Genomic DNA, 25,080 nt, shown 5'->3' with positions numbered 1-25,080 from the left:
AGGACACTCAAACTCCACACAGACAATTACGTGGGGCTGGAATTGAACCCAGGTCTCTGGTGCTGTGAGGCAGCAGTACTAACCGTTGAGCCACCATGCAGCCCCCATGTATTTTTCGTGTGGAACTGATCTGTATAGATTACCTGTCCCCACCCACAATCTCCAACAAATGAAAACAATCCCTGACATTAGCTAAACAAAATGTAAAATCAGTAAAATTATTCCATTGACAATTTGTCATATTATTACAAGAAATAGCTCTACATTTACCAATGCTTATTTGCTTCCCCTCATACTGTTTTATGTTTAAACCTGTTGGCTGCTAACAGACAATGTTTTGTGCAGGACTCAGCTTCCAGTTATATCATAAAGCTTTAGTCTCGTGGCATCCTGACTCATGACTGGAGCTGTCTTGTGGTTTCACTGAAGCTGTACGTTATTAAGTCAGGAGGAATGCTGCACAATATCAATTGTCAGGCAGCTCTTTCAGAAGGCAGGTCAAAAGCCCTAAACAGAGAAGAAGCAAACTTTGTTATGTTTTTCAATTGGGTGTGGGTCAATGTGTAGCTCATTCTAGGTGCATGGGTCTTACTCAGCTATTGGCAACCCAATGTGAGCTTGCCAGAGTTCACCAGATTGGTTGCAGGAAGATTGGAAGTGGACTAACTCATCCTACAGGTTTCCATTGGGCTTAAGCTGAGGAAATGAAAGAAGTGCGACAGAAACCATCAAGAGGAGGGTCAATCTTCGAGAACGTCCAGTAACATTCCATCAGAATAACACCTGGGATGGAGGCACTGAGTTCAAAAGACAGATAGGCCTAATATAGGTTATATTTTGAGGGGATGGCAATTTTTTAAAAAATCATGCACCGGATGTGGACATCACTGGCTATCTCTAACTTGAATGTCAAACCATGTTGCTGGGGATCTGGAGTCATATGCAGACCAGATCAGGTGAGGATGATAGATTTTCTTCCCTGAAGGGCATTAATGAATCAGATGGGTTTTCCCTGACAAACAGCAACAGTTTCATTAGATTTCTAATCTCAGGTTTTAATGAATTCAAATTCTACCTGCCCTGGTGGGAATTAAACCTGGGTCCCCAGGACATTACCTGGGTCTCTGGACTAATAGTCTAGTGATAATACCACAGGCCAGCACCTCCCCTCATTCAATCTCTTCAATTTGTTTAGTTACAGTTGCCTGTCTTTGTTCGGAATTATTCTCAATTTAGCTGCTCCCAACAACAAACAAGTCTCATAAGGCACATTGCTCAGAAATTCACCAGCTACTAATACCTCACTTTATGTCCATTCTTTTGATTAGTTATAATGAGTTGAATCTTATTATTTTTGGCTAAGTCCAAGTTATGTCAAGTCTTTTTCAGGGATTTACACCATCCTGTCTCGTGGCATCCATTATGTCTGGTCCTGGCCCCATTTTACCACACACCATTCCCAGAACTATTCACCACTTCAGATATCCATTGAAAATTAATTTTCCAAGTAAAATTTTACATATCTTTTTGATCATACCAAGATGTCTCTGAAGCAGTGCATTCTACAGCCCTCATTAACGATGTTACTGGGTTTGGTTTTAACCAGCAAAGTTTGCAAACTAAAATTCAGTTCTATTAGAGAGATCTCTCATACCCTAGCTAATTGCCAATGACCTTTCTTATTTCATCTCCATGAGCTCTCTAAGGATGTTTAAGGAATGTTTAAAGCTCTTATTTTTAAGCCTTAATGTTTGTGGAATCCCAATGACACCACCAGCTTTCCTCCGGAGATTTGAAGTAAAGAAAAATTGATATAAATAAAATATCATATCAAATCTATCCAAAGTATCTGAAAGCACATGACATGTAACAAATGAGGAGAATATGAGCCTGTTTGTGAGACTGTCATTTCCTGAACAGATTTTCTGAAACCACCCGGGGTGACATTTGACGTATAAATTAAAATCAGGGAAACATAAGCTACCCTGAAAAGATAACACCCACACATATTCAGAAAATCGGAGTGGTCCTGGTTCAATAGACTTGTCTGACCATTTTAAATAAGTGTTCGTACAAATAATCGAGGTTTATGTATTTCCTGCATAACTGAAGCTTTTGAGCACTGTAGCTTGGCAACAGGTTGAGAGTTTTATGTAACAGTGTGGCAAGGATTTAACCAAATGGCTCCTATGAGATTTGACGGCATGTAATCCTCATCCAATTAGAATGTTCCTTTAAAACTAATTAGAGGTACAATTAATTAGTTTTTTTTAACTTGTTTGTGTTCAAATCTTGCGCACCGTCAGAATTTAGAAGGTCAACATTGCATAATGGTGAGGAATGTAGTAGAGATGATACTTCCTTGTCATTAATTGAATGTATTTAAAATAACTTTCAGAAGGATCCAGCAGCCTACAGTTAGCCTGGTGAAAGGTGTCCTCAGCATGCAGCCTTAACAACCTCCTGGCTACACTAACACAGCCAATGCGATATAGAACATAGAACATTACAGCACAGTACAGGCCCTTCTGCCTTCAATATTGTGCCGTACTGTGGAACTAATCTGAAGCCTATCTAACCTATACTATTCCATTCTCGTCCACATGCCTATCCAATGACCATTTAAATACCCTGACAATTGGAGAGTCTACTACTCTTGCAGGCAGTGTATTCCATGTCCCTATTACTCTCTGAATAAAGAAACTACTTCTGACATCTGTCCTATATCTATCACCCCTTAGTTTAAAGCTATGTCCCCTTGTACCAGCCATCGCCAAAAGGCAAAAGGGTCTCAATATCCACTCTATCTAACACTCTGATTATCTTATATGTCTCTATTAAGTCACCTCTCAACATTCTTCTCTCTAATGAAAACAGCCTCAAGTCCCTCAGCCATTCCTCGTAAGCCCTTTGCTTCGTAATGAACAATATCCTAGTAAATCTCCTCTGAACCCTTTCCAAAGCTTCCACATCCTCCCAATAATGCAGTGATCATAACTGTCCACAATACTCCAAATGTGGCCACACCACAGCTTTGTACAGCTGCAGTATGACCTCATGGCTCCAAAACTCAATCTCTCTACAAGTAAATGCTAACACACCATATGCCTTCTTAACAACCCTATCAACCTGGGTGGCAACTTTCAAGGATCTATGTACCTGGACACAGAGATCTCTCTGCTCATCTACACTACCAAGAATCTTACATTAACCCAGTACTCTGCTTTTATGTTACTCCTTCCAAAGTGAATCACCTTACATTTTTCCACATTAAACTCCATTTGCCACTTCTCAGCCCAGTTCTGCAGCTTATCTATGTCTCTCTGTAACCTACAACATCCTTCGTCACTACCCACAACTCTACTGACCTTAGTGTCATCCACAAATTTACTAACCCATCCTTTTATGCCCTTATCCAGGTCATTTATAAAAATGACAAACAACAGTGGACCCAAAACAGATCCTTGTGGTACCCCACTAGTAACTGAACTCCAGGATGAATATTTCCCATTAATCACCACCTTCTAGCTTCTTTCATCTAGCCAATTTCTGATCCAAGCCGCTAAATCACCCTCAATCCCATGCCTCCCTATTTTGTGCAATAGCCTACCATGGGGAACCTTATCAAATGCCTTACTGAAATACATATACACCACATCAACTGCTGTACCCCCAACCACCTGTTTGGTCACCTTGTCAAAGACCTCAATAAGGTTTGTGAGGCACGACCTACCCTTCACAAAACTGTGTTGACTATCCATAATTGACTTCTTCCTTTCTAGATGATGATAAATTCTATCTCTTATAACCCTTTCCAACACTTTACCCACAACAGAAGCAAGGCTCACTGGTCTATAATTTCCAGGATTGCCTCTATTCCCTTCTTGAACAAGGGAACAAAATTTCTATCCTCCAGTCTCCTTACCACTATTCCTGTAGATGATGACAACATAAAGATCAAAGTCAAAGGCTTGGCAATGTCCTCCCTAGCTTCCCAGAGAATCCTAGGATAAATCCCATCTGGCCCAGGGGACTTATCTATTTTTACACTTTCCAGAATTGCTAACACCTCCTCCTTATATGCACCTCAATCCCATCTAGTCTAGTAGTCTGTATCTCAGTATTATCCTTGATTACATTGTCTTTTTCTAATGTGAATACCAATGAAAAGTATTCATTTAGTACTTCTCCTTTCTCCTCTTATTCCACGCACAACGTCTCACGACTATGCTTGTTTGGTCCTCACCTTTCTCTAGTCATTCTTTTATTCCTGACATACCTATCGAAAGCCTTAGGGCTTTCCTTGATCCTATCTGCCAACGACTTCTCATGTCCCCTCCTGACTCTTCTTAGCTCTCTCTTTAGGTCTTTCCTGGCTAGCTTGTAACTCTCAAGTGCCCTAACTGAACCATCACACCTCATGCTAACATAAGCCTTCTTCTTCTTCTTGACAAGAGATTCAACTTCCTTAGTAACCCACAGCTTCCACACTCGTCAACTTCCTCCCTGCCTGACCGGTACATATTAAGGACCCGCAGTAGCTGAATAAGCCACTTAAGCTACTTAATCCTTGAATAAGCTCCACATTTCAATTGTTCCTATCCCCTGCAGTTTCCTTCCCCATCCTATGCATCCTACATCTTGCCTAATTGCATCATAATTGCCTTTCCCCCAGCCATAACTCTTGCCCTGCGGTATATACCTATCCCTTTCCATCACTAAAGTAAACATAACTATGGTCACTATCACCAAAGAGCTCACCTACCTCCAAAACTAACACCTGGCCAGTTTCAATACCCAGAATCAAATCTAAAGTGGCCTTGTCCCTTGTTGGCCTGTCTACATACTGTGTCAGGAAACCCTCCTGCACACATTGGACAAAAACTGACCCATCTAACATATTTAAACAATAGTATTCCCAGCCAGGTCGCCCATAACATCCACCTTGTCACTCTCACTCCTATTGAGGATCATCTTTGCTATTCTATCCTCTAAATCTCAGGAACTATTTGGACGCCTATAGAAAACTCCCAACCTGGTGACCTCTTTTCCTGTTTCTAATCTCAGCCCATACTACCTCAGTAAGCGAGTCCTCAAATGTCCTTTCTGCAACCATAATACTGTCCTTGACTCAGAGTTCCACACTGCACCTCCCCCCCCACCTCATTTTTTTTTACCATTTCCTCTGTTCTTACTGAAACATCTAAATCGAGGAACCTGCAATAACCATTCCTGTTCCCTACTCTATCCAAGTCTCTGAAATGGCCACAACATCCACACAGGCGAAGCATACTCTCTTATTATTCAGTCCCTTTTCTGTTGGGTGCAGGGAAAAGTCCCCTACTCTGAAATATCTTTGATCAGTAAAACGATCATTGAATAGTCGGGGTGGATTTTCAGATGATGAATTGGTGCCTATGTTGTCAGTAGCAGTAACGTTCAACAAATACAGAAACAAAATCTAGCATCTGCAATTTTCAGCAAAGAGTTGATTGGGAGACTAAGAGATTAGCAGCCATTCTGGGGCATTTGGTTTAAGTGGCAAGATCTGATACTGTTCCAATAGCTAGGATTTCTGCAGTCTCTCCTCAATGGGCATAGGTTCCATCGGGGCTCCTCAACAAATGATCTTATTGCATTCTTGATCCAAGCTTGGGCAAAAGAACTAAACTCCAGTGAGATGTGAGGGTGACTGCTCTTCAAGGCATGATTTGACTAGCAGCTCGAGCAAAAGTGAAGCCAATAGAAGTCGAGGGAAAACTCTCCACTGGTCAGAATCGTATGTAGCGCAAATGGATGGAGTCCAATGTTCTCAGAGGCAGGACGTTGCTGCAGGAACTCCTCAGTTTAGATATTTTCAATGAACCTGTTCAGAAATATTTTAACACGCCAGAGTAGCCAATGACATTTGAACCCAGGCCCCCTTTCCAGGGTAAGGGACACTACCTCTGTGTCAGAGGAGCCGTTAAGTTCCTCAGGGTAGATTTTTTTCATCCACCTGTTCAGACATGTTATAGCATACATCCAGGGCAGGTGGGACCTGAACACGGGCCTCCCGACTCAGAGATAGGGACACTACCACTGTGCCACAAGAGACAGTGAGTTCCTCAGGATAGTATCTCATGGCCAACCATATTCATCTGTTTCATTAATGTCTTTTTGCCCACCATAGGGCCAGAAAACAGGATGTTTTCTAATAATGGGACAATGTTCAGCACCATTTGCAATTCCTCAGATACAGAAGCCCGCCATACCCAGCGATGCCTAGACAATATTCAAGAAGCTCAATACCTTTCAAGGTAAAGCAACCAGCCTGATCAGCACCCCATCACTCTCTCCATCATTGACGCACAGTGGCAGTAGTCTGTACCATGTATAAAGTACACTGCAGCAGCTCACCAAAGCTCTTGCATAGAACCTTTTAACCCTACAACTTGACCACGTAGAAATATGAAGGCTGTAGGCTCATGGGAACACCACCACCTGCAAGTTCCCCTCTAAGCCAGAAAAATCCTGACCCAGAACTATATTACCATTCCTTCATTATCACAAGGAAAATCCTGGAATTCCCTTCCCAATGACATTGAGGGGGTACTGACACCTCATAGACTGCAGTAATTCAAGAAGACAGTTCACCACCTATTCTCACAGGTGATTAGGGATAAGTAAATGTGCTGACCCAGCCAGCGATCCAGGAACAAACAACAGTCCAGTTCCCCCAAATGAAAATATTTTCATTCTTAAATATAGAAAATGAAAAGGTACGAGGGCTGTAGTTCTCTTTGGAAGGAGCAGATTAGCAGAGTTGGTTAGATTCATGCCAATTGTACAGGTGCACTGCCCAATCAGCTCAGGTGGAGTTGGGATTTGTCTCCTTGCCCTACCTCTGACGGTAGAAGCCAATGCAAGCAGCCACTGATAGAAACTGACAGGCTTCAGCAAGCAGTGAGCCAAGGTTTCATTGCATTCAATGTTCATGTGAATTTTCTCCATCAATTTTCTTCCCCTAGTGTCAATGTTTATTCCAAGTACTGAATTTTGGGAGAGTTTGATAGGGATCAAATCAACTCCCCATCAAGTCACCATCCCTCTCCCTGTTCCCATGTCCCTGAGAGTAGAGTGGTGGTGGTGATGAGGGGAGCTACCGATTGTGTGGGAAGCCAATTAGGTTTTATTGAAAAGCTTCACTAATCTCACAAGTCGGGTTATACACCACATCACTGCCAACCCAATCACCATGACCATTGGAGGCTTCAGGGAACAGCCGAGCTACCTGGACCAGACCAAGAGGCCAGTGTCCAGCTGAGCATGGCAGTCTTCTGGAGTGATGATCCAACTGTTGTTTGTACTTTTCACTTAAAGCATTACAAGGTTGGAGAGAGGGCTCCTCAAAATGGCAGCACTCTTTCTCCTGCTTAACCGAAAGGCTATGTCTGCCGACACCTAGGAGCATGTGCAGTAGCAGTGAAATCTCTGCAGTAAACTTAAATAGTGTTAACAAGCTAACAAACACCTACAAAATGTCAAAAAAAAGCTTCGTCTGCAGTTCTTGGACAAAATGAGGACAGTTAAGGAATGTTGCCATAATCCAATAATTATTAATATCATTAAAGCATGGAGGGCAATGTGGCAGAGCGAGGACAACATACCCAAAACATCATTTCTTACCCCGATAGTTGGCATACCGGGCTTCCAACTGGGGGCAATGGTTTCCAGGTTTAAATGCTGGGCAGCTAGGGGTGTGTCTTGCCTGGATGACTTATTTGAGGGGGAAGCAATGATGTCCTTTGATTAGTTAACTCAAAAGTACAAACTACCTAGCAAAGGCCTCTTCGGTTTTTTACAAAAAAGAACTATACTTCTAACCAACCATTATAGATCTGACACAGAGAAAAGAATGCTTAGCGCTAAGAACACACTCGCTGTCAGCACTGTCGATCACTTATTGGAGGGGGGGTGGCTCCTCGGGTGAGAACAAACGGCTTTGTAAGTCTGGGAGAGAGAACTGGGAGTCGAGATCTCTGTTGAGGCAGAGGAAAATATTTGGGAAAACACAAGCAAGATTTCGGTTTGTAACAGGTCCCATGCCCTCTGGATTTTCTTACAAGTATGGTATACCAAAAAACTGAGAACTTTTATCAAATGAGGCAGCCCTTTTAAGATAACCTGGACACAGACACATCCACCATACACATAAAGGCTTTTATATCACCATGACGGTCATGTTTAATGAATGTAACACCCTGAGAGGAAGAATTATGAAGTATGTGCAAGTTAATGCTCTCGATGATCGAGAGTTATTGTTTTGTCACACCAAGCTGTATTATTTATTTATTTATACGTATATGTACATGAGTGTACTTCTGTTCATTTTGTATTGTTTTGATTTGTATTGCTTTTGGTTTCATGTAATTTTAAAAGTACCTTTTTCAATAAAGGTATCTTTAAAAAAAAGTCTATTAGGGAAGAGGAGAACACTGTATGCAAAGTAGATTAGCTTTATATTGAGTATGTGAATGAACAAATACATTCTGGAAGGTAAGGGAACTGAGTGTGTGCAGTCAGAATTTATCGTTGGACTGTCGGTGTGAGCAGACACTTTGTACCTGAAAAGATAACACTAGGAGATCCTCCAGCTTGAAGAGCCCTCCGGCTATCCTTAATTAAAAGATCAACACAGCCTCTGGCCACTAACTGACCAACTGTTGCGATTGTTCTCAACAGGGTGGGCTTCTGGTACCCCACTTGATTCCTATGCCACCATTTTCAATCTCACCATTCCACAGGCGTTTCCGATTGTCCTGTCACATTGACTCTCCAGATGTCAACCTGGAGCAACCCTGGACCAAAGGCTGTGAAGCTGAGTGGCTCTCTCTGGGACATTTGCAGGTATGGACCAGGCTTGGTTGTGGGGAACCTTTTCCCTGTTCGAAGACCTGTTGGCATTCCCTGACAGAGTATCATAGTTGGAGCCCAGTATCTGCGAGCACTTTCATAATAAAAGGGGGAAGCATTTTGCAACGAACATCTTTCAGACAGGCATGACTAATTCTGACTTTTGATATCAGCTGAGCAGAAGAGAGAAGATTGAACTAATTTACAGGCGTTCGTTTTACTAACCGATGAATGTTTGATTTCTGTCACAGCCTGGCTTATTGGAGCCAACCTCGGTGTTGGTGAGAGTCCCTAAAAGTGCACCCACTCTGGGCATTGCCATTGAAGGAGGAGCTAACACACGCCAGCCATTACCCCGAATCGTTACCATACAGGTAAATGATCAGTCTGGAAGTGCTGCTTGGTTGGCAGTTTACCATTCATGATGTGATGCACAGTCGTAAGCAAGAAACCATAGATGTAATAGTAAAGCTTAGTGCAGTCTCCAAAATTAACCCTTTCAGAACCATTACCTAATACAACAGAAGGGTTCAAATCAGGCCAATTTGGATGGATTACGATACATTTTAATGAACGTCTGCTTGAGCTATACCCGGTCTGGAAGTATTGCTGTTCAACACCAGATGCTAAAAAGTGTTCCAGCCTAAGGTCCACTATCTTATTGAAGGATAGGTAGGAATTAAAATACCAGCTCCTCATCACAGTGGAGAATGGGGGCATTTTGATCCTGGTTGTTTTGTGTGCACCAACCCGTGAGAAGACTTCCAAAACTCATATAATGGGGCAGCACAGTGGCTCAGTAGTTAGCACTGCTGCCTCACAGCACCAGGGACCTGGGTTCGATTCACGGTGACGTCTGTGTGGAGTTTTCATTAAATCAAACAAAATCCTAGGAATGCATGATCCAACCTAATTAATTAATGCATTACTTTATAAAATCTGGCATCTGCACTTGGCTTGAAGCCAACCAGGCTTCTGTGTTCACTGTTTGGATCACCATCTTCGTCCCTGACCTTGACTGATGCATACGCACAGTAAACTCATTACTTATGCATAACTTGGCACATGTTTGACGAGCTCAGTGAAGGAAGCCACATTGGTGTGCTCACGTTGTAGCAGGTCAGGATGTGCTCTGTTGAGGTCGATGTGGACATGTGTAGGGACAAGAGACAAAAGACATGGCCCAAGTACTACTCCTGGCCCAGATCCCAAGTGCCTGATCTGGGCATAGCGATCTCACCCCATGCCCAGTGACCCAACCCCCCCCCAGGTTCTGAACACAGCAGGCTCCTTTGCCCCGGGACCTGGCTGTTGGTTCTCCTTGTCCCACACCCTGGAGGCATGCTTTGAGCCTGATTTTAACTCCGTGCAGGTGAACCAGTATTGAATTGTTGCATGTTCTGTGATTCCAACCACATACCAATTTGTGTTTGGAGTTGTTTGCTGCCAACATCTTCTTTCCTTGACTGGATTTGAGGGCCTACATGAGGGTTTGCAGTGGCAGAGGAAAACCATTTGTGAGTCTTAATGAGAACAGACTCTCATCCTTAACAAGATGGAGTTTATTGCCTGATAACAATCACATACAAGTTCCATTCATAAGTTTTTGACACTAAGACTATTGGAAGATTTGTGGATATCGATCCTCATCCAACAAAGTCCTACAATGTTCTACCTTTTCCCTACCAAAGTCCTTGAGGTATTATCAATTGGGTGGAGCTTAGTGCAGTCTCCAAAATTAACCCTTTCAGAACCATTACCTAATACAACAGAAGGGTTCAAATCAGGCCAATTTGGATGGATTACGATACATTTTAATGAACGTCTGCTTGAGCTATACCCGGTCTGGAAGTATTGCTGTTCAACACCAGATGCTAAAAAGTGTTCCAGCCTAAGGTCCACTATCTTATTGAAGGATTGGTAGGAATTAAAATACCAGCTCCTCATCACAGTGGAGAATGGGGGCATTTTGATCCTTGTTGTTTTGTGTGCACCAACCCGTGAGAAGACTTCCAAAACTCATATAATGGGGCAGCACAGTGGCTCAGTAGTTAGCACTGCTGCCTCACAGCACCAGGGACCTGGGTTCGATTCACGGTGACGTCTGTGTGGAGTTTGCACATTCTCTCCATGTCAGTGTGGGTTTCCTCCCACAGTCCAAAAATGTGCAGGGTAGGTGGATTGGCCATGCTAAATTGCCCAGAGTGTCTGAGGATGTACAGACTAGGTGGATTAGCCATGGGAAAGGCAGGGTTATAGGGATAGAGTAGAGGGGTGGATCTGGGTGGGCTGCTCTTTGGAGGGTGGTGTGGACTCAATGAGCTGAAAGGCCTGTTCCCACACAGTAGGGATTCTATGATTCCACAATCAAAAGCAAGAAAATGTGGAGGAAAGATGTCTGGGACTCAAATTCCCAGTCGAGGGGATTAACTTTACAATGTAGCATCTAAGGTGCAACATGATATATGTGTGATCTTTGCCTTGTTATTAACGCCACACATTTAATGGAAACCCTTTATCAAGAAGACATAGCAGTTTACGAGTTCAGTAGGTTCGTTTTAAAGACAAATTGGTAACTCGCACATTAAACAGAGACTGCATATGAATTCACCCAAATAATGCATCTGCCATTTGCTTTTCCCAGAGGGGAGGATCAGCACATAATTGTGGGAAGTTGAAAGTTGGCCATGTGATTTTGGAGGTCAACGGAATTGCACTTTGCGGAAAAGAACACAAAGAAGCTGCAAGAAAAATAGCAGAAGCGTTTAAAACCAAAGAGAGAGATTACATTGATTTCCTGGTGACAGAATTCAATGTAGCACTTTAAGAAGCACTGCTGCTGAACACTGCTGCTAACGAACGTATCTTTGAAAAAAAAACTATGATAATGTACCCTCATTAAAACTCCAGGCTTTTCAACAGACACAAAAAAGTAATGAGTCTCCAGCTGCTGCATTTACACCGTTTCTTTCTCAAGGCCCACATGCTGTCTGTGCTGGCTGAAGTAGTTCTGCTCAGTAGAATCCGCAATGAGAAGAAAATGTAAATCTGTGCATGTGCAGAATCCAGGGTTTGGTTTCAGCTTTTTCCATTTAATTTCACTTTTCTGACTGATGCCTGTGTATGGCAGATACAATCTGTACCGTTCTTTCTGTAAGTGGTTACACAGTGTGCTTCTCCTAATTAACCTGAGCCAGGATTAGCGTTTAAGCCTGTGATAGCATGTTAGGAGACCAACAGGTTCATCTTCACTGCACATAGCATCACCCGGATACACTGCGATCATAACAGATATGGAGATAGAGCTGCAGCTAGGAATGCGTCTGTTTGCGGCTTAAGTATTTTCTGACATTGTTCTTCCCTCACTCTCCTGCAGAGGTGGCGGAGGGGAAATGTAGGTTGTGGGACTGTGGTGATGGGGAGGCGGAGGCATTTCCAGATTTACTTAGTGACTTGTCGACCCTCAGACATCCCGTTTGTACAGTCTGCCTTAAACAGCAAAATGAAAAGTGTCTAGGCTTTCCTTCAGAGAGTGTTTTATTCCCATTAGATTTGCCGATGCTGCAGGAGTTGATGGTTAACCTCCTGGAGACCGCTGAAGGTACTGGGATTCCAGCCTGCATTTGTTCCTTTTGTTTGTTCTCTTTGAAGGTTTTTACTTTCTACACAGAGTCATCGAGACGTACAGCACAGAAACAGACCTTTTGGTCCAACACATCCATGCTGGTGCTCAGAGGACCTGGATCATAGGAGACATCATTGTAGTTCAAACGCCAGTCTCCAATCTGTTAACTCTCTAGATTAGTTTAGATCACTGGATTCATAATCCAAGATTCTAGGCTCATGTTCTTGGACATGGATTCAAATCACACCACTGATAGACGGTGAAATGTGAATTCAATAAAAATTAGAATTAAAAGGCTGGCTATAGGCAACCATTGTTGATTGTCACGCAAGCCCATTTAATTCACTCTAAGGAAGAAATAGGGTGGCACAAGGAGTTGGGTTCGATTCCAGCCTTGGGCGCATTGTTCTCGGAGTTGGGATTGGTTAGAACCTTGGTTAGGCCATTTTTGGAATACTGCATTCAATTATGATCTCCCTGCGATAGGAAAAATGTTGTTAAACTTGAAAGGGTTCAGAAAAGATTTACAAAGATATTGCCAGGGTTGAAGGGTTTGAGCTGCAAGGAGAGGTTTAATATGTTGGGGCTATTTTCCCTGGAGCATCGGAGGCTGAGGGGTGACCTTATGGAAGTTTATAAAATCATGAAGGGCATGGATAGGGTGACTTGGAAGTGCCGGTGTTGGACTGGGGTGTACAAAGTTAAAAATCACACTACACCAGGATATAGTTCAACAGGTTTATTTGGAAGCACTAGCTTTTGGATCACTGCTCCTTCATCAGATGGTTGTGGAGCCATCTGATGGAGGAGCAGCACTCCAAAGGCTTGTGCTTCCAAATAAACCTGTTGGTCTATAATCTGTTGCTGTGTGATAGATAGGGTGAATAGTCGAGATCTTTTTCGCAGGGAAGGGGAGTCCAAAACTAGACGGCATATGTTTAAAGTGAGAGGGAAAGATTTAAAAGGAACCTAAGGGGCAACATTTTAACCCAGAGGGTGTACTGAGCTGCCAAAGGAGGTGGAAGAGGCTGATTCAATTACAGCATTAACAGGACCAGAATGGATACATGAATAAGAAGGATTTAGAGGGATATGGGACTAGATCAGTGGTAACTCTGCTCAGATTAAGGGAACTGCTAGTTGACTGGATGGAGTGACTGGGGGTGTGAGATCAGAGGCTGAAACTTCCAGGAAATGACCAACCCCAAGTGGAAACTCTAATTCTCTTAGGAACGTCAACTTGATTGGTACATTTCTGTTAAAAGTCAGTTGTGCGTTCAAGTTACAATGGCACACTGAATTGGGTTAGATCTCCAATGCTGCATACCTCCATCATTACTGCAAAGACTCAAAGATTCAGAAGGCATGCCAAGTATAAGGGCAATGGGTCAACTAAAGAGGATACCTAGAGCCCCGAAGATGTGAAGAAGGATGCCCACCCCCTTCTGAGTCGTGTAGTTGCAGTATAAATCCCCTTAGGCGGCAACACGCAGATTTCCTGGGCTATGTGAAACGAGTTCCAAACACAACAGAAACTTCTTGCTTAGAAGCATGAAATCTTTTGAAGGAAAACACCACACACACTCGCACGCACACACATACACACACTCACACACACATACACACATTCAACTCACACGCACGCATACACATACACACAAACAGACACACATTCAACTCACACGCACGCACACACACGTACACACACGTACATTCACACACACATATACAGTCACATACACTCACACGCAAATATACACACACATTCACATACCCACACACACATGAACACACACAAACATTGGTCACAGTCAACATAATATCCACAGGTTCTGCTTCTACATGTAGTTTACAGCATTGTTATTTTGGCCGCCAGTGTAAGAATGTCTAAGGGAAATTTCTCCTGTTCACTGTTTATAACTAAATCATGAATCTGTTCTTCATCATTCTTTGAGGCATCTAAGGTAGAAGCCTCTGCTGCCAATAGGAACACTTACAAGTGTGCTATCATACACAGACAGGACAGACTTGCCTAGTTTCCTCATATGTTTACATAAACAGATCCTCTTTGCACCTACACCTAGGGAAATAAATGTCCTCACCACCTTAGCAAGTTTGAGCTGTCTATCATTTCGTTACAATCTCATTCACCAATGAAATCTGCAGCGATGCCGATTGGAAAATCCTGCAGTTCGAGTGGATTCAAATTTGGGCAACATAGGTAGAATACTGTTTGTATATACTGAGACATAACCAAGTGTATTAGGGGATAGACACCAGCCCCTCAAAATGAAGACTGAAAATGATGCTCATAACACCGTGCAAACTGCATTCATGTGTTCCACTCTCTCCTTTGTAGTGTATAATGCTGTTAACACAGCTCATTACTGCTTTGTGACACAGTGGTGATTGTGACATGTGATGTAGTGCGAGCACAGTTGTGCAATATCACAATGATTTCAAAATCCCAACTTGTGCATCGATACATTCCTCAAGTTGGAATATAAAAACTGGGTAGATTTGAATATCTGATGACACCTGGTGGCCACTTCCATAAAGTGCAGCTCGAAGTTCTTAAAGTGATAAACTTCAAAGACCATCAGGCAAATTGCCATAGTCTGAGGCAAACTGCTACAAGGACTCTGCTTCAAAAGGTATGCACAGAATGAAATTCTGTGTCAAAAAAGATTATCACCCAATATTTTATTACAGGGAGGTGTATAGGAGAAGTACCAGACTTTTGTCTCGTGGGTTTCAGTTACTTTGTTTCTTACTGTTGTCATGCTTCAGTAAATTACTAAACAGTACGGCAAACAATGACATTTCTTTAGCAGCACTATCATATGTTAAATAATATGGCCTTTTGTACATGTTTGAAGGCATAGGGACCCATTCAATGTATAAATGTTCAACCTATGAAATACTGGGACATAAGGTCCCTTAAGTCTACTCAACCATTCAGTAAGATCAAAGGAAATATTTTGCATCAAACCTTATTTCCTTACCCTAGCCCTTGATTTCCTATCCATCTCAGGCTTAAATATATTCGATGACTGAGCATCATGACCATCTGGAGCAGAAAGTTCTGAAAGTCCATTGCCCTCTACATGAATACACTTCTCCTCACTTCTGTGGATTTCTTATCCTAAGACCCTGACTCCTAGTTCTATGCTCACCAGCTTGGAGGAAACAGTCTCTCAGTATTTAGCCATTCAATGCCTTCCAAAATCTTCTGTTTCAATGAAATTGCCTGTCATTATTCAAAACTCCAGAGTTCAGCCTCATCTAGTCAATCTCTTGTTAAGTCGGATGGACAGAGTCACAGAATTATGCGATAAAGCTGGAGACCATTCAACTCATTGTGCCTGTACCAACTCTTTGAAGTAGCTATCCACTTCATCCCACTCTCCTTTCACCATTACCCTGCAATTTGTTTTCCTTGCAAGTATTTATTGAAATGTCTAAAAACAGCTGTTTATATGTAATAAGTTTAAGGATGGTTGTTTTCCATTAGTCCTGTGCTGTGGATGCTGCCTGATTAATATAAATGGAGTGTTTCCACAGCATGGTATAGAATTGCAGAGCTGCTTCTCAAAGCACTTTATGTAAGTAAGCCAATAATTTCAGAATGTTCATTAACATGCTGGTGAGCTTCTTCCAATGTTCCCACACAAATACTCTTGAGGTCTCACATCGGCTGTTCTTGTATTAGTGCTACTTTGATTCAATTCTCTTATCTTGACTGCAATCGTGGACCAAGTCTACCACTAGAATAATAGATTATAGGATGAATTTCAAATTGTAAATCCTGGGAGCCAGCCGAAGGCTCCAGGTTCCTCAGAATCCAAATGAGAAAAGCATTAAAATAAAAGTAGCAACACCCTTGAACAGGAATGAAGTGCATTAGGTGTTACTATGGCAACCAAACAACTTTAGAGAAAGCAACAATCAGGAATCTTCTGGTGCCGTGATGGGTTTTGTACTATCCCGCTGTGAATTTGCAGGCAAATGATATTTGAGAATAAGTTCTATCACTTTGAGGAGCAAAAATTAGCACAGTAACATATTGTCTCTGATGGTCACACCTGATCCCAAAGTTACCCCTGGACGTCTTTCAGGGCACAGACATTAGTGGCATTGTAGAGTCATTGAGATCTACAACATAGGAAAAGACCCTTTGGCCCATCATGTCTGCACCACTCAAAATACCTAATTATTACAATCCCAAAACCACCCCGGTTCAATCTGTGAGCTCTCCCAGCTGAATGTTGATGTGTTGAATGAAGAAGCAACTCAAGGCCAGAAGGGAACCCTTGGTAAAGATTCCTGTGACCAAGACGTTAACAGACTGTGTTTTCCATGCACAATTTCTAACATCCTTACTCTTTGTGTTATTGCTGCATACAGAATTCTACGCAGGAGTTGCACCCAGTTTTCTAATGGCACCAGATCAAAAGGTGGTTTCTCAAATTTATAGGAAAGGCAAGCATGCATCCAGATTTAAACTGGAACTGCAGAGGTATTTGTAAGGGAGGAAGAAACTTTATTCACTGTATTGTTATCATAAGAATAGTTGCTTTACTTCAAAGCAGTTTGTTATGAACAATTTTGAAATAAAATAATCTGTTTCAGAAATGGAAACCTTTCATGCAGGAATGAATTAGAAATTGTATCTCATCAAACAGGCCTAAATATTACAGTGACATCTGTACAATCTTTCTATCATGTTCTGTGAATGGTCACAAATAAACCACTTCACATTATCTAACTTCTTAAAAACTTAGTTTACCTATTAATTCTAATTTGGGATACAAAGATTCTTTCTTTCTGAAAGGCATTACATTATTGCTTTGGCATCACTTTCCAATGATCCCAACACCAACCATCCTTGCCTAAGTTAAAGTTGAACCCCAGTGGTGATGGAGCACAGAAGGGGCATTGAAGTGGCTGACAGACTGACCTTTACAGTGGGAATCATTGGGTGATCAGTGAATATAGTCTTCCTCATGGCAAATTGTGACATATCCACAGCCACTCAATTCAGCGAGTTAAAAATAAGCCTGACACTCTCTTCTGAATTAATTCCACAACATGTATCAGTAGGCCATGGAGGGAACAAGTGATGGGTAAAGGAAGGCACATTGGAATTTGTTTTTTGCTAGAGATCTGTAATATAATAACTCATTGAAGAATGCATCTCACGACCCATTAAACATGTCACAGCTGTGCAAGCAGTTGAAGGAACACAGCTTGATCTCACCTTTACTCTCTGTTTGGCTGAATTTGTTAATTTCTCGATTCTTTTCTTGTGAGGTGTACCTTGTCGATTTGTTCAGTGCCAGGATTGTGCAGCAAGTACTCTGCTATCAGTTTTCCTTCCTCTCTGCTAGACTGTGCGTCAATAGCGTAACCTTTCCTTTTTGTAAATTCAATTGTTTATAGTCAAACTAATTATGATGGCACTATATAACTCACATGAAACTGTTTCTGTTGTTTGTACAGTTTATTATATAGCTTTGTAAATGGCTTTTAACATCATTAATGTATTTGTACAGAATTAGTGCTTTTCATTTTCCAATAAACCAAATATAATACTAGCGTAACCTTTTTTTGAGATTTTTACTGTGATGAATTGTTGTTGCAGTTATTAAAGCAGAGAATTCTATGAATTAATATGCTGCTACTTCACCTCAGGAATTTGTATTTATATCCAGTTTAGGTTGGCGGGATGTTTATTCTTTCTGCTGGCTGTTTAAACTCCTGAATGAAGGTGGCTCAAACAGTTACAATCCAAGATCTAGTAGGATTGGGTTATAGAGAACTAGTTCTGTCTAATTAAGTTATGCCAATATATGAAACAATCCTGCCCTTCTATGGCCAAGGTTGAGGTATAATGGCTCTGATTTTGCTATGCTAAGGCTGTCAGCACTCACTGCTATTACAGGTTCAAGCTGAAAGCAACTTCGAGCATCCATACATATGCAGGCAAATATGAGGTGCAGTGGATAGTGAAGAAGGTTACCTCAGACTACAATGGGATCTTGATCAGATGGGCCAATGGGCTGATGAGTGGCAGATGGAGTTTAATTTAGATAAATGCGAGGTGCTGCATTTTGGGAAAGCAAATCTGAGCAGGATTTATACACGTAATGGAAAGGTCCTAGGGAGTGTTGTTGAACAAAGAAACCTTGGAATTCTTGTTCGTAGCTCCTTGAAAGTAGAGTTGGAGGTAGATAAGATAATGAAGAAGGCTTTTGGTATGCTTTCCTTTATTGGTCACAGTATTGAGTACAGGAGTTGGGAGGTCATGTTGTAGCTGTACAGGACATTGGTTAGGCCACTGTTGGAATATTTGTGCAATTCTGCTCTCCTTCCTATTGGAAGGATGTTGCGAAACTTGAAAGGGTTCAGAAAAGATATACTAGGATGTTGTCAGGGTTGGAGGATTTGAGCTATAGGGAGAGACTGAACAGGCTAGGGCTGTTTTCTCTGGAGCATCGTAGGCTGTGGGGTGACCTTATAGAGGTTTATAAAATCGTGAGGGGCATGGATAAGATAAACAGACAAGGTCTTTTCTCTAGGGTGGGGGAGTCCAGAACTAGAGGGCATAGGTTTAAGGTGAGAGGGGAAAGATATAAAAGAGACCTAAGAGGTAACTTTTTCATGCAGGGGATAGTACGTGTATGGAATGAGCTTCCAGAAGATGTGGTGGAGACTGGTACAATTGCAACATTTAAAAGGCATCTGGATGTGTATATGAATAGGAAGGGTTTGGAGGGATATGGGCTGGGTGCTGGCAGGTGGGACTAGATTGGGTTGGGATATCTGGTTGGCATGGACAGGGTTGGACTGAAGGGTCTGTTTCCATGCTGTACATCTCTATGACTCTATGAGGTTGCTGTGAAAGAGGATTCTGCTCAGCCGACACTGTCACAGTCTTTGTCAATGGAAACTGCAAGGGAATCACTATCATGGAGCAAGTACAGGTTAATGATCCATCAGTCTCATAATAAAGATGATGAAAATGTTGGTGTAGTGGTAGTGTCCCTACCTCTGGGCCTGCATGCCTGGTTCATGTCCCACCTGTTAGACAGGTGAGTAATAAATGTCCAAACAGGTTCTTTAGAAAAAGGCAGAATCCTGCATGCCAATGGCATGTAATGATGAACTACATTGAATAAGAATCCTAGTCACAAGCAATGTTGGCCATGCCATTGATCAATACAAAGTCATCTTCTTGGTCGCTGTGAAGCAGAAATAATATCATCAATACTATAACTTCTCACCTGTGTTCCAGAATTCACAAACACGCTCATGACTGCACAGGCTCCCAGATCTGCTCACCTCACACTTCGGTAAGTAAGATTTTCACAACATCAAATTGTGTACCCAACGCTGCCTTTCTCAGGTAATGTAAAGGGTGGGAGACTTGGTGAAGGTGTCATTGTTGGGGGTCACACAGTGACCTACTGCATGTGCACACAACTTGTCCAACATGCACCATCTGAATAAGATGGCCTTCTGACACAGCTCCATGCTCCTCCTGTGTCAATGAGTGAATTATTCACCAAGTTGTTAATTACTGACACCATGAGGTCCTCTCCTATCTCAGCAGGCGCCTGGTCTCTGGCTGTTCTCTGAGTAATTTTCCTCAACTCCCTGCAGAGATGTGCCACTCCATGTGGTTACCTGAATATCATGCTGACTGTAATCTATTAAACAAACCCATTGAGGGGTATCTGAGCTTGTGGAGGATACAGGAGACAGCCTTGCTGAAGCTTCATCTGAGGGATTTGTGTCTTCTGCCTCAGAGGTAGAGGAGGAGGAGGAGGTGGTATTGGGCTAAGGGGGCTGGTAAATTCAGGACAGAAGCCATGCGGATGCTACTCATGTCTGCAGAAGGCAAGAGAGACCATGAGTTGAGAAATCGAGGGAGAGGTTCAGGTACTTGAAGGATACATTTACACTGGTGGGAATCAAAGGGCAGTGCAGCACTTGACAATGAATCCTGTTTGGTTGCTGAGACATAGAGGTCTTGGCATCACCACAAAAGCACAATCCTCAAGGATTCCCTCCCTCATTGGAGTGAGCAGATAAACAATGGGCACCCATCAGTAGCCTCTGCCTTGCTGTGGCTGTCTTCTCTTAGAATGAGACACAGGAAGGACCGAGTGAGATGAAAGTGGGTGGTACAGTGTTATTGCAAGTGCAGATGGAGGAAAGATAGTGCGGTGTCCCGGGTGAGGGAACAGGCAGATGATGACTGGGGTTCATGGTGTGTGTGTGTGTGTGTGTGTGTGTGTGCGCGTGTGTGTGTGTGTGTGTGTGTGTGCGTGTGTGTGTGTGTGTGTGTGTGCGCGAGAGGAAAGGTGCTGAATACAACACTGAGAGCGGTGGAGTTTGTACTTCATTGGAAGGTGGGTGCAGTGGCTGAGTTGGAGTGAGTATGGGGCAGAATCAAAATGTGGGCTGCTGGAAAAGCACAGCCAGTCAGGTAGGATCCGAGGAGCAGGAGAGTCGACGTTTCAAGCATAAGCTCTTCATCCTGCTGCTCGAAATGTTGACTCTCCTGCTCCTCGGATGCTGCCTGACTGACTGTGCTTTTTCAGAGCCCTACATTATGACTCTGATCTCCAGCATCTGCAGTCTTCACTTTCTCCCAGGTGAGTATGGGGAAGCAGAGAAAAGGTGGTGGAGCTTAACTTTGTGGAAGACTGGAAATCATTAACCTTCTTGCAGCAATGCTAGACAGACCTCCAGAATGTGGGCATGACACTGACACAGGTGGCAACTTTGGAGCAGGCTGGCAGGTACCATGGTCTCCTCTGGCAGCCCTGAGGAAAGAGGCCAGCTCTCCTCTGCACTCCCTATCTACCTTGATCACCATCAGCATAATGGGGTCCTACTTTTCCTTTCTCTCTCTCTCTCTCTCTCTATTGCAAACCTTCACATACTGCCAACTGAAGAGCCCAATTCCTGGCTTTGAGGCATTTAACCTGATGCAGATCTGTGATATAAATGTGGCGGTGGCAGGCAGGATTGCCTCAAGGTTCTGGTAACAGTGAATACTTCCACTGTTGGTGAGCACAACATAGTGTGAGGCTGGTGTCGTGGAGGGTGTGGAGAATAGTCAATGAGATGAGCACATTAAATTGTGCAAGATAACCTATTTGAGCCCTCCCCCCCAAAACCCTCCAGGAAACACCCCAAAACTGACAGTTCGCACAAACTTTGGAAAAATCCAGTCCATTATTTCACTCCATCCAGTGTACTACAAACGTGTTGCTTTTTCATTTGATTTGCTCCCAGCAACAGAGATCTCATTTTTACTACAATTTATGTATTAATCTTAGATTCAAGCTAAGCAAATTAAGTATTTGGTGCAGAAATAGTCAAAACATACACAGCAGCAAAAACAAAATTCAATAAAATATTCCTGCATATGTAAAAGAAAGGTGAAAATGAAGATAATTATTCCAGTTAGTACCAACAGTCCTTCATTTCCATCAAACAACTCACTGTTTCATAAATGATTTCAAGATATTTGTTTCCATAATTCTGCCTTGAAACCTGGTATGAGTTCTCTCTCTTGCATTCATTCATTCATTTGAGCTGGTGCTCCTTATTCAGCTCTCGTAGTTTATATTAGGTTTAATTCATTGGAAATTTTGATGGAAGTAATAATTGCAAATAATAAATAATTAGATAAGAAGAATAGGAAGGGTTTGGAGGGATATGGGCCGGGTGCTGGCAGGTGGGACTAGATTGGGTTGGGATATCTGGTCAGCATGGACAGGTTGGCCGGAAGGGTCTGTTTCCATGCTGTACATCTCTATGACTCTATAATTAGCAGCCAGATAGTAGTTTACAGCTGCAATGAAATATAGCCAATGGCAAATTTTATCACATTGCCTTCTGAAATGCAAAAAGGACTCATTAAAGGATTTTTATAGCCCTTGCTTTACCCAGTTCCCTAAAATGTGATTGGTGTTGACTTGTCCTGCTGCATTCGAACCCTATCAAAGCAGCTCACTCGTGTTGCTTTGAGGTGGCTAGTTTTTCTACCGGTAATGCTTCATTGTTCATCTCTCTCAGAAACTGATGGAGCCGCACTGATAATTTGCATGTTGTGCTGGTAAAATTTCATCTTACATCTGGTTGAAATCAATTTGATTTTCATCTTGATATGCAGTACGTACAGACAGCTCTCCCTACTAGTTACAAGATGCACTGAACATCTGGTATTGAATGCATGGAAATCCATCGAGGTTAATTCACCAATTTATTGTTGAAATACCATCTCATTTATGCTTGGTTTGTATTTTTGATTAGCTACTGAAATTACAAATTTGTCATTTCAAGACGATTCTAGGTGATGTCCATCTTTAGTAAATTTTCCAGAGGCGATACCTTATTCCGATTATAAGAAATTAGTTAGTTTGTCAAGCAGTGTCCTTTCAGAAATCAGTTCAAAATAATCTGATTTTTGCTTATAAATTCTTTTCCAGCTTTCAGATTGAATTTTCTGTCTCAATTAATTAGGTTCCTTATAAAAAGAGTCATACAGCATGGAAACAGACCAGTCCATGCCGACTACAATCCCAAACTAAACTGTTCCCATCTGCCTGTGCTTGGCCCATGTCTCTCCAAATATTTCTTATTCATGCACCTATCTGAATGGCTTTTAAATGTTGTATCTGTACCTGCATCCACCATTTCCTCTGGAAGTTCATTCCACACACTGACCACTCTCTGTGTGAAAAAGGTGCCACTTGTCTTTTTAAAATCTTTCTCCTCTCACCTTAAGAATATGCCCCCTCATCCTGAAACATCCACCCCAGGGAAAAGACATCTGCCATTCACCTTGTCTATAGCCCTCATGATTTATAAACTTCTGTAAGGTTACCCCTCAACCTCCTACACTCCAGTACAAAAAAGTCCCAACCTATCCAGCGTCTCCTCATAACTCAAACCCTCCATTTCTGGCAACATCCTGATAAATCTCTTCTAAACAGTTCTCCAGCTTAACAATCAGACTTGAGTACCTTTCCATGTAAAGATATTGTATCCGTTGCTCCCAATGCGGTCTCCTCTACACTGGGGAGACTGGGCGCCTCCTAGCAGAGCGCTTTAGGGAACATCTCCGGGACCCCCCAACATTTCAACTCTCCCTCCCACTCTGCCGAGGACATGGAGGTCCTGAGCCTCCTTCATCGCCGCTCCCTCACCACCAGACACCTGGAGGAAGAACGCCTCATCTTCCGCCTCGGAACACTTCAACCCCAGGGCATCAATGTGGACTTCAACAGTTTCCTCATTTCCCCTTCCCCCCACCTCACCCAAACTTCCAGCTCAGCACCGCCCCCATGACTTGTCCGGACTTCTCCGACCTGCCTATCTCCTTTTCCACCTATCCACTCCACCCTCTCCTCCCTGACCTATCACCTTCATCCCCTCCCCCATTCACCCATTGTACTCTATGCTACTTTCTCCCCACCCCCACCCTCCTCTAGCTTATCTCTCCACGCTTCAGGCTCACTGCCTTTATTCCTGATGAAAGGCTTTTGCCCGAAACCTCAATTTCGTTGCTCCTTGGATGCTGCCTGAACTGCTGTGCTCTTCCAGCACCACTAATCCAGAATCTTTCCATATGTATAGCAGTGCTTGAATTAGCATAACAATGGACTATGTGGTCTTTCTGCCAAAGTTAAATGGGAGTCTGGTCAATTACTGGTCTCCTGTTACTTCAAGTATATGTAAATATAATCTTGCACAGATAAAAGATGCCTTTGGTTTGTTTGTTGGATAGCGTCAAACTCCAATGTTTGTCTGTTTTCTTCATATGCTACTGTACAAAATCAAACTGCTCTGGAGACTATATATGTACATATAGGTTTTTTTTATGAATATATTTTTGAAATTAAAAATGAACTCTGACTGCAAAACTACCAAGTAAGATAAAAGCTTGAACATTGGATGATTTCTGGGTGGTTAATACACATATACCAGATGATTAGTTGGTCAAAACGAGTCTGCTAATTTTGAATAATTAATTATTTTATATAAAGAAATACCACACATTTGGAAAAGTGACATTTTAATTTCCAACTTTACATAATGTAAGATGTGGTTTGTGCAATGAACAGAGCTCTTTCGAATGGTGGGCCTGGTCATGTTATACTTATCAGCCTTACACTGATCTCACTTGTCTTTATGAGCGAGGTGTACTCGAGGGGATGACCAAATGGAAAGATGCACCTTTCACGAGATTCGATGCGAGCATTAGAAGTGCGCTCTCTTCTTGCTAGCCAGGAACCTGTTACAATGATTGGCAATTCTGATTAACACAGCAGAAGAAAGGAAGAAAACGATGAAGAAAGGAAATGATGTACTGAATCTTGTTAGATCACATCAAGTGCAACATATGACTGGGGCCTTGTAGACAGAACAGAGAAGGATGTGATGAACTTGTCCTTAGACCAAAGTAAAGTGAAATGTATAGCATCATCTCCCTTTCATTCTCCTGATGAGCTTCAAATGAGATGACGCTGATAGATGAA

At 42.4% G+C, this 25,080-nt stretch overlaps 1 protein-coding gene across 1 annotated transcript in view; it reads left to right on the top strand.

The window, feature by feature from the left end:
- Positions 1-11,722, top strand: part of whrna (whirlin a) — a 214,773-nt gene extending 203,051 nt beyond the window's left edge. The window contains exons 14-15 of the mRNA XM_060841026.1: positions 9,147-9,269; positions 11,540-11,722. Of these exons, the coding sequence (XP_060697009.1) occupies positions 9,147-9,269; positions 11,540-11,722 (306 nt within the window). The remainder of the gene's footprint in view (positions 1-9,146; positions 9,270-11,539) is intronic.
- The last annotated feature ends 13,358 nt before the right edge of the window (positions 11,723-25,080 follow it).

The sequence above is a fragment of the Hemiscyllium ocellatum genome, chromosome 21 (assembly GCF_020745735.1).
Source record: "Hemiscyllium ocellatum isolate sHemOce1 chromosome 21, sHemOce1.pat.X.cur, whole genome shotgun sequence".
NCBI classification, from domain to species: domain Eukaryota; kingdom Metazoa; phylum Chordata; class Chondrichthyes; order Orectolobiformes; family Hemiscylliidae; genus Hemiscyllium; species Hemiscyllium ocellatum.
This window is presented reverse-complemented; position numbering and strand designations above follow the sequence as displayed.